The sequence below is a fragment of the Hyperolius riggenbachi genome, chromosome 1, assembly GCF_040937935.1.
Source record: "Hyperolius riggenbachi isolate aHypRig1 chromosome 1, aHypRig1.pri, whole genome shotgun sequence".
Lineage (NCBI taxonomy): Eukaryota > Metazoa > Chordata > Amphibia > Anura > Hyperoliidae > Hyperolius > Hyperolius riggenbachi.
In genome coordinates this window covers 611,304,149-611,314,704 of record NC_090646.1, presented here as the reverse complement: position 1 = coordinate 611,314,704, position 10,556 = coordinate 611,304,149, and the positions used below count along the sequence as shown (strand labels likewise).

The window sequence follows — 10,556 nt, the reverse complement described above, 5'->3', positions numbered from 1 at the left end:
TCGCGTACGTTAAATAAGGGCGTTGGGAAAAAAGGGCGCCTGGTGTAAACCTTATCAGGAAATAACGTTTAACAAAAATTAAAACCTATTTTGACGATTAATTATAACGTTTATTCAAATTAAATCACTAATTTATGTTTATCGGTTCTCATTTGGTGGAAACGCTATTTATCGATTGTTGTACTGTTAAAAAGCTATTTTAAAATTAAAGTATGTTAAAAAAGGCGACGGGAAAAAAGGGCGCGTGGATAAAACTTTATAATAAAATTTATTGCTGAAAAAATTAAATGTTAAAATCTTATTTACTTAGATTTAATCATAACTTTAAAAGTATAAAAGTTAGAAAATTAAATTACTATTTACTGTTCTTATGCACCGTTTAATACTTACATTAACGTTTACATGATCTTATTAATAAATCATACTTTCACGATTAGTCAAAAGTCAAATAAACGCTGTTTAATGCTTTTTGAGGAAACATACATTAACGTTTAACAGATACAAACTAAAATAAGCTTTTAGATGATGTTATGAATAAATCACTTTATAAGAATTCCGGATAACTCAAATAAACGTAGTTTGATATTTAACTTTTGATGTAAATCTAAGATAAAGATTTACAAAATAGATATCTTACAATGTTTATCACTTTTAAACTCAATTTAATATTACAGATCGAACAAGTGTATTAATATGCATTGTAAATGGACTGATAAAAAATATAATTTTTTTTTGTACTGCTGTAAACTTTTAAATTAAGGATACTTATCTTAACGTAATCACTTCTGAGTATATTGTCAGTACGCGCTATTTAAGAATTTAAGAATTGTCCTTATTTAAGAATTTAAATCATTAATACCGAATTCCAACATTTGAAATGTACTCCTTAGGGTGGCTAATAATTATTCATTCTTTTTAATCCAATCTTACCAAATCTATGTAGTGAAAGGTGAAATTCACTGAATTAACTGAATAGATACTTCATGCAGTTACCTTTATATTACATTGAAATAGCAAGATTGTATGAAAAAGATTGGATCATTAGTGGCCAGCTTTAATTGTACTATTTCATACCTTGCACGGTTTATATATTCTCCAATGACTGCTGCTGTGCCTTTTCACAAGTGGATTCCTTCTTCGGGTTCTTCTTCTTGACGCCTCATTGCAGTTGACTTGCGCTTAAAAGGGGGTAGGGGGGGTAATGTGAAAATGATTTGAATTTACCCTGTGCTTCTCTTGGTACCACGCAGAGGACTCAGGCCACGCCTCCAGTTCACTCCCTTAATTTCAGACTTTCAAGTCTGTGAAGCACTTCGCCTGTGTATCCGGGTCCTCACTCCCGCTGATGTCACCAGGAGCGTACTGCGCATACACAGACCAAGCTGGACTTGTGCCGTACGCTCCTGTTGACATTAGCAGGAGGGAGGACACGGCAATGCTATCGCATTGGTTTTACCACTTTAAAGTCTGAAATTCCATAAGTGCACACGAGGTGTGGCCCGAGCATCCGTGAGTGGCTCCGCGGGCACAGGACGTCTGAGGGGGCACCATGGCAACACCCGGGTAAGTTCAACACATTTTCCCCTGACCCCCTGCAGTGTCCCTTTAACGTACGCATAGTATGTTACCTTCATGTCTTCTTTTTCAGCCAACGGACGAAGAATTTGCTCATCGTGTATAACACTTGTGAATGTCATGAGGTGCTAATGGTGTGGCCTACTTTTCTGTCTTCATAATGCTACTTGCTTATTTATTACTTATGAGTTGATATTAACAGTGGTCTGTGTTCTGTAAGGAAAACAGTAATAAAGATTGCAAAACATGCCACTGACTACATTAGCTGATGACCCTTTTCATCAGAGTAAGGTATTCATTTTCTATAATGGAGCATCAGTGGGCTCTTGAATGCTGTTACAATTAGTGTGGAATTCTTAGATTACACAAGGTACTTGGTGTACAAGCGCACTTAAATATAAATGCATGTACATAGTATACTTATTAAATTTTTAGGTATTTGTGTTGGTCTTGTACCACCAGCCCTTGCCATAAGTTTGTTGAACAGTACCTGGCTATCCTTCTCCATGCTCTATTTTTTTGGGGAAGTAGTTTGCAAGCATTGTCATGGTGTTTTGTGGCCTACCTGTGCTTATGCAACCACGGCCATGTGTGCACTTATTTGCGTACTCAACTGCATTAGCATACTGCAGTACCACATTATGCTAATGAACAGGTTATAGAGAAGAAGGAAACACGTGTACCTGTTATTTAAGTAAAATTTTAAAATATTAGTTACTGTAGAGTCCGAGCCGCTACAAAATTATTTCAGTGTACAAAAGTGATGCTTGGGCTGGTACTAGTTCAAGATATTTTTTATGTAGGCCAATGGGTATCTATAATCTTAAAGGGAAACCGAAGTAAGAGGTATACTTGGCCTGCCATAATAACTTCCTTTTCATCAATAAAATTTTCTTGGCTGGCCTTATGATTCTCTGTCTGTAATACTAAGAGCCATAGCCCCTGAACAAGCATTCAGCAGATCAGGTGTTTTTGACATTACTGTCAAATCTGACAAGACGAGCTGTATGCTTTTTTCCGGTGTTCTTCATAAAATATTGCAGAGATATAGAGCAGTAGGGCTGGCAGGCAACAGATATTTATTATAATGAAAAAAATATGGCAGCCTCCATATAGTAGTTTTTACTACAGTTACCCTTTAACATATAGTGTTAAAGGAGTACACACAGTTACCTTTTAACATCTAGTGTTAAAGGTGAACACGTCTAAATTTGAAGATGAATTTTTTTAACAATAGTTATTTCTCAACGATTACTTATGTTTTCTCTAACTCCTATAAGAAATTGTCCACACATTTTGCATTTCAAATAAAACTTTAATAGAACTGTAATATAAAAATTTTTTCTCTTTAAATATACATCATACATAAACATTGAAACAGATGTAATAAAACATGTTTTTACTTATTACATACTTCCAACAATCGCATTTGCAAGGAGTGATCAAAACTTACAAAAAATTACAAAAATTTAGCTTTCTCCATTCCCTTGTTGCCGAAGATATACATGTATATCTTAGTTTGCTGTCCGCAAGCATGTTGTTCTGCATGCAAGTTGTAGAGCTGCATTACTAATTAAAGTGAACCTTGAAGAATACCACAACATACATTTGACATTATGAGAAAAAGATGTGTATGTACAGTGCCTAGCACACATATAACTTTGCTGTTCTCCTGTTATTTCTTTCCCTCCCTGCTTGAAAGAGTTCAATATCAGGTATGTAGGTTGCTGACTCGGTCTTGACTCAGACAGGACGTGAGTACAGTGTGATCCTCATTCATAATTAATTTCAACTATAAAACACTTTAATAGAATACAATGGCTCCAGAGAGCAAGACCGATGAGAAAATAGGCGAATTTCTTATCAGTGAGGGTCACACTGTAGTCACTTCCTGTCTGAGTCCGGACTGAGTCAGCCACTTACATACCTGATATTGTACTGTTTCAGGCAGGCAGGGAGGGAAAGAAATAAGAGGAACACAGTGTAGTTCTATGGTAGACGCAGTTGTATGTGTGCTAGGCACTGTGCATACAGATGTTTATTTCATTATGTTACATTTCTGTTGAGGTATCCTTGAAGGCCGAAAAGAAATGAGTGAAACTCAGCTGGGGCTTGCAAAGAGACACTGAAGTGAGACAAAATCTCGCTTCAGCTCTTATATATAGCAGGGGCACGTGTGCCCCAGCTAAAACCCCGCTATCCCGCGGCTAAACGGGGGTACCCGACCCCCCAACCCATCCCATGCCAAATCTACGAACAACTTGGTCGTAGATTTTGTTCTTTCCTGGAGGCAGGGGCTAACGGCTGCAACCCTGGCTCCATGCGCATATATCAGACGTGCATCGCCGCCTCTCCCCAGGCTCTTTCAGTCAATGAAGACTGAGAGGGGCGTGGTAGAGGCAGAGGTACGCCTCTGACTGACGCGCATGGGGCAGGTCTGCAGCGGTTAGCCCTGCCCATACCAGGAAGCGCTCACCCGCATAACGGATGGAATTTTGGGGGGTAAGGGACCAACATTAAGAGGCGGGATAGCGGCGTTGTAGCAGGGGCACGCATGCCCCTGCTGTATATGAGGTCTGAAGCGAGATGTAATCTCGCTTCATACTCTCTTTAAGAGCACCGAGCATCTGAAGGGTGCTCTTGAAGTCACTACATGTCCCCCATTGTACTGCGGCGGACACTTCTTGTTCTTTTATGAGAGATTTTGGCAACAAGTTTGTGCAGGCAGCGCTTTGTGAATGTAACATTATGGTTTTTGATTAATAATTCCTTTACAGCATCATTATCTTTAACAATAACTAAAAGAACACTATGTGCAAACAAACAGATAAACAACAACAATGTAAAATTTGGTGTACATTACTTTTCGCCTATGCTGATGTCACTTTCATTCATAAATGAATTTTTTGGACAAAGTCCATTTTTGGTTACTTGACTATGTGTTAAGCTTAAGCTATTTACCACATACTATTTCAACTAGATGCTGGGTGTGTTTCCTATTCTGGACAGACTCCTTTTCTGTCCAAAATTTTGGTCAATAGTGTATAAAAACTTTGTTTTGTCTGATAGCGACAATTGACTGTAAGTGACAGTAACATAAGATAAAAGAAATTGTATGGCACCGCAGCTCGGCCGGTGCATTTTCCTCAATTGTGATCTTTTCTCAGGCCTTGCTCTTAAAGATAACCGGAGGTGGGTTTGAAATATATTATCTGCATACATAGGCTGGATCTGCCTATACAGCCCAGCCTCTATTGCTATCCCAAACCCCCCTAAGGTCCCCCTTTACTCTGCAATCCCTCATAAATCACAGCCACGCTGATGACAAACAGCTTGTCAGAGGTGGCTGTGTTTCTATGAATAGTGTCAGCATGCTGCTTTCCCCCCACTCCTGCATAACTCCAGTCCCGCCCTGCATCCCTTCCCTCCTTGATGATTGGAGGGAATGGACGGGGGCAGGGAACGAGACCGGAGGGAAGGGCGGTGGAGCAGCTGAGACTGACACTACTGATGTAAACACAGCCTCACACCACGGCTGTGATTTATGAGGGATTGCATAGTGCAAGGGGACTGGAGTGGGGTTTTGAGTAGTAACATAGGTTGGGCTGTATAGGCAGATCCAGCCTCTTTATGCAGATAACATTCTTTAAACCCTGCTCTTAAAGTTCCTCCTTAACTTATTGGATGTATATGACTTATTTGAGTAGGCCATGTAAGTATTGGCAGGGCCGGCCCGCCCATGAGGCGGGGTGAAACGTTTGCCTCAGGCGGCGCTTCTGAGGGGGCGGCACCCGCCCGTCCGTGGGTGTGGAGTGCCGCCCGAGCTGGAGGTAAGAGCGGGCAGGAAGGGGGTATTGGGGCTAGCGGCGGGGAGGGGGGTCGGACCCCCCCCATCCCTCGCCTGGGTCCCCCATCCTCCGCTCCCCTCCAGCTTGTTATGCGCGCTGGCTGGCTGGCTGGCTGCGGCTGTAAGAGGCAACGGGCGGGGATCACTCACCTCTTCCTCGTTCCAACGTGCGCTCCACTGACGTCACTTCCTGCGGCATAGCAGGAAGTGACGTCAGTGGAGCGCAGGCTGAACGAGGAAGAGATGAGTGATCCCCGCCCGTTGCCTCTTACAGCTGCAGCCAGCCAGCCAGCGCGCATAACAAGCTGGAGGGGAGCGGAGGACGGGGGACCCAGGCGAGGGAGGGGGGGGTCCGACCCCCCTCCCCGCCGCTAGCCCCAATACCCCCTTCCTGCCCGCTATCCCCTCCAGCTCGGGCGGCCCCCCCACACCCACGTGGGGCGCAGCGGCGATTTCTTTAAAGTTTGCCTCAGGCGGCAAATGGTCTAGGGCCGGGCCTGAGTATTGTTGTATTGTAGGCAATGACTGAAGTCAGTGAAAATGACAGAGCCGTTATAAGTATCCAAAGAATGGATACGTTAACTTTTACTTTTACAAATTAAATCTTTGAACAGTTGTGAAGATCAACTTGCATTACAACAACATAAATAACTGTTATTCACACTATGCTGAGATTGAGTAATCCAAAATGATTACTCACTTTGAAATAACTTCAAACAACTGTAAGAAATATCATCTTAGGAGTAAAAAAAATTTTCCATCAATGTGCATAGTTTGAATATGTTACCTTATTTAGCTATCTATTTTGAACATTGTACCCCAAAAATGTTTTTCAAGTAAACAGTAACGTGACATGTAATCATGTTAAACCTTACACTTATGGATACACAGTGATGGGGTGGAGTGAAAAAGATTAGAAGCTTCCCGATGCTTGTAATGGTTCATACACAAAGACACTTGGTTCCCGCAGCTAATCACCGATGCTCGGGCTAAGCGTCGGCTTCAAGGGAAACAAAGAGGAAAGTGAAATTATTTTATACATACATGGGTCTTAACGCAGCTCCACAAACAGTAATCGCTCCCACAACGCGGTCCTACGCTTCCTCCTTTTGCCTGGTGTGTGTCACATCCTTAAAGGGGAGGGTACACATTAAGCCAGTGAAGTGCGCTCTGTGCGCATGTACAGCAGCCGCTGGAGAGGTAAGCATGGAGCAGACTTCCGACTGGACAATCACCAGGGAAGGACGTGACCCACAATACAAAACGGAGTACATTGAGGATCCCGTCGTGGGAGATATTAGTCTTTATGTAGCTGCTGGAAGACCAAGGTATGTACAAATAACTTTACCGCTTTCCTCTCTAGTTCCATTTAATTTATGAAGATTAAGACTTTAAAGTATAAAATCCATGGTCCCTTCTTCCATCTCCTGAATCATGCTGATGTCAGTAGTAGCGTACTACGGACACACAGAACACTGTGTGCCTGCGTAGTACGCTACAGCTAACACGAGCGTGAGGAATGGCACGCCAATGCTTGTATAGATTTTATTAAACTACAAGGTCTCACATGCCTTTTTAGCAAACTGTAGGCCAAGCCAAGAGCATGGTTCATTACCTGGACGGTCATTGGATGCCCGCGAGTGACCATTACAAGCACAGGTAACCTTAAAAAAAAAAAAATGTGTGAATCCTCATATTTTCCATAGTAAAATAATGAAATCCTTGATTTACATTGTGTTTACAGATCGCAAAAGAGCAGGGTTTTTTGGGGGGGTTTCTGAAAAAGAACTTCTTATTTTGTTATGGGCATATGTTAATTTTTTGGGCAATGGGAAAAAAAATGGTATTACTGTTGAAGTACTATTCCGTAGCTCTAATCCTCGAAATCGGAACTCTCTGCCTGTCTGTAATTGTTTTTGTGTTTTCTACGCTTGTTTTTTTGTTTCATTTCCTTCAGCATTCCCTTTTGGTTATCCAACATTTGTTTCTGTCCCTCAGCTATGGTAGCCAGTAACTGTAGAGTTGTTTGTTGTACCTCTAGTAATTTGCATGTCATATCAAACTCCCTGTTGTGAGCAGGCACTATTTGCATACTACCACTGCAAGGTGTAGTACTTAGTTGTGCATGTTTGTAATATGGTTGAACGGCTTGACAATTAGATTTGGCTTTACTTTTTCTACCTGATGGTACCTGTGACTTTTGTTTTCCTGCTCTGCCAATAACTATGTCTTCACTAATACTACTATTTTGTGAATCAGAGTGTAAATTACCACAACCACTATCACTTCCAGCATGTACTGCATCATGAACTTCAAAATCTACCGATGGTCTGCAACTTGGACGACTGACATTCGTAAGCACGTTATCAGTGGATTTTTCTTTACCTACACTTCGTTGACTTGATTGCTGCCTATTGTTTACATTGTGTGCACAATCATTATCATTAGTAACCAAACTATCACTGATGTTGTTAACATTTGTGGTAGTAGATTTTTTTTTCGATAATTTAACTGTATTTTGTACTGCAGTTCCGTCTGTTTGCCTTGTATGTTGCGTATCAGAGACTTTTGTCACGTTAAGTAACTCACAATGTTCCTGGTTTTTACCGTGTCCACGCTTTTCTGATCTTCTGCCATTTTCTGCCATTTTGTTTCCAACACTGCTTTTATCTGCTGTTGCATTGCAAGAATTAGCTTTCTGTGGAATGATAGTGTGATTATTTACCTTCTTTACAGGTAAGTTCATTGTTTCTTGGTCTCTTTCTGAAGGTTCTTCAGGTTGGTCATGCTGATTTGCAGTGTTTGACGAAGCGTAGCTTGCGTAGTCTGGTGGATTGGAGGTTTTCCTTTTTCTGTAAGGTCTTGTAACTGGTTGAGAAGGAGAACATTGAGTTCATGTGGTTTGATATGCATACAACCTTCACATACAACAATTAAAACTACAAAAAAGTGTACTTCAAAGTAATTAAAGTTTCAAAAACCATTAATATATTAAGATGCATCGTAGTGACTGTTAGTAGTTGAAAAACAAAACCACAATGCTGAAATAGTCCTGCAAACACTGTTCTCTTAATATACATACCCATCTCATCAATTAGATCGCTGTTTTCAAAAATGTTTTAACTTTTCATACCTCACAACCTCCATTGGTCTTTATAAAAGCAATATAATAACAGGGCTAATACAACAATGGTAAAATACTGTTAGATTACGCCCCTTTTCACAAGGTCCATAAAATTAGCTTTTTTAGCTTATGGGCTTATAAAAAAAGAGTATAACATATGCCGGATGAATTTTGAAGGTGAGCTGTTGTGAAGGTGACCTTGATGCCTATTTTGAACAATGGTTGTAAAGCGGAGTGAGGAAAGTAAAACTTATTTAAGAAGTGATAAAGAGTCTGGCATATATATATATATATATATATATATATATATACATGTAAGCAATGCTACTTCACTTGCACTGCTTGTGATCATCTACCTTTAAAAACATTACTACTAACCCTTGAATGAATAAGCAGGATTTTTTTATACATTACAACAGTAATGTACACTTAAAGACACCAAATGGATAACACGGTCATACATGAAAAAATTAAGGACCGCGTAAGACACATTCGGGGCGTCAAAGTGGCAGCCTTACGGACCGCCAAAGGCGCAAACGTGGCGGTTAACGAAGGCGTGCCCGGGGAGCCATCGCGTCACTGACGACGTGCGTTGCCCACTGCAACTGGTTCCGTCCACAAGCAGCTACAGCTTGCTGGCCTTTTCCAAGCGCTGGCGAGCTGCTAACTCAACCATCGACGCATACCAAGCATATGATTTGTTTTTCAATATATACTAAGCGTATCATACAGGCTGCCTCCTGCCCTGGTGGTCACAATGTTTAAGGTACCACCAGGGCAGGCTGCAGCCACCCTAGTCTGCAACAAGCACACTGATCCTCCACCACCCCTGGCCCCTGATCGTCACAGCAACACTCCGATCTTCCCCCGGCCAACCGCCAAACCACCTACTTCAAAACAAAACATCCACCTAATCACCCATCAATCACTCCATGTCACTTTCTTTCAAACTTTTTATTTGTTTATGGACCTAACTGCCACCCGGGCCCCCCCAGCACCGTTCATTCTCCCAGACCACACCATCCACCACCCCTGTAAACTGTACACTGTCCCCCCTTGTAATAAGCCAACGAACATCACCTTTCAATCACCGATCAATCAGTCATCAATCGTTAGCTGTCACTTCCAACCATCACATCAGAACATAACATGGCGCTAGTGCGCATATGATTACCCTTCCACGACATTATTACTCTCTAAAAACTGTCATCCTATATGCTCCCTAGTGCATTGTTTACATCTGTTCTTTCCTCTAAACACCCACTAATTAACCATCAATCAATTAACCTTCAATCACCCATCAATCGTTCACTATCACCCCCCCTAATACTTTGCAGAAGGGACATCTAGTGAACCTAAGGATGCATATTATTTACATTTATTGAACGTTAAAATAAATTTATTACAATTTGTCCTTACCGAACCGTCGAGCAACTTTGGGCATAGACCGCACTGTATTTCTAACTAATTCTTGCCAGCGGTTATACTCTGCATCCTGTATGTCTCGGTCTTCCATCATCTTTACAACGAGACGTCTACACTGTTGAAACCGCTTTCTGCATCTCTCTCCTGTACGCCTAACCTTTTTAATTTCGGAAACCTTGGTAAACAAAAATGTAGCAAGAAAATGAAAAGTTTAAATTAAGCAGTGCAACCCTTAATACATATACAGGCCATTGTGACGCAAAGTGCATACATAAACTTATTGGTAGTTAATACAGGCACATTATGATGTCAATGCAGAACTCTGCCTTTTTCATAGAGTTCTTCTAAATTTATCTTTTGACAGGTGCATCCAAAAATGCTACATATGCTTACATGTACAATTTTGAAGACAGCAGTATTAATTTTTAAGGCATAGTACCTGTGCCTGTCTTCTCTAGAGAATAAAGCGTCTGTGGAGTATGAGGTGTTATTGTGAAGTCAACTTATGCCGGAATCAAAGAGTTGATAGTGCCTAAGCATCCCTATCAGTGTGCACCGAACATTTAAACATATACTGGAATATAA

The 10,556-nt window shown here is 41.1% G+C and overlaps 1 protein-coding gene across 1 annotated transcript; it reads right to left on the bottom strand.

Annotated features, from left to right (window-relative positions):
- Positions 1–6,184: 6,184 nt before the first annotated feature.
- On the bottom strand, positions 6,185–10,208 carry LOC137559190 (uncharacterized protein DDB_G0288805-like). Its single transcript, XM_068271792.1, has 2 exons — positions 9,966–10,208; positions 6,185–8,290 (listed from the first exon to the last, which is right to left on the bottom strand). Exons 1-2 carry the CDS (start codon positions 10,063–10,065, stop codon positions 7,296–7,298), a joined length of 1,095 nt encoding a protein of 364 aa, XP_068127893.1. The 5' UTR covers positions 10,066–10,208; the 3' UTR covers positions 6,185–7,295.
- Positions 10,209–10,556: the final 348 nt, after the last annotated feature.

Bases quoted from the DNA above. Each gene is read 5' to 3' on its own strand.
- LOC137559190 (XM_068271792.1), bottom strand. From the start codon at position 10,065: ATGATGGAAGACCGAGACATACAGGATGCAGAGTATAACCGCTGGCAA. The intron at 8,291-9,965 runs GTAAGGACAAAT...CTTCTCAACCAG, and splicing joins CAAAGTTGCTCGACGGTTCG to TTACAAGACCTTACAGAAAA.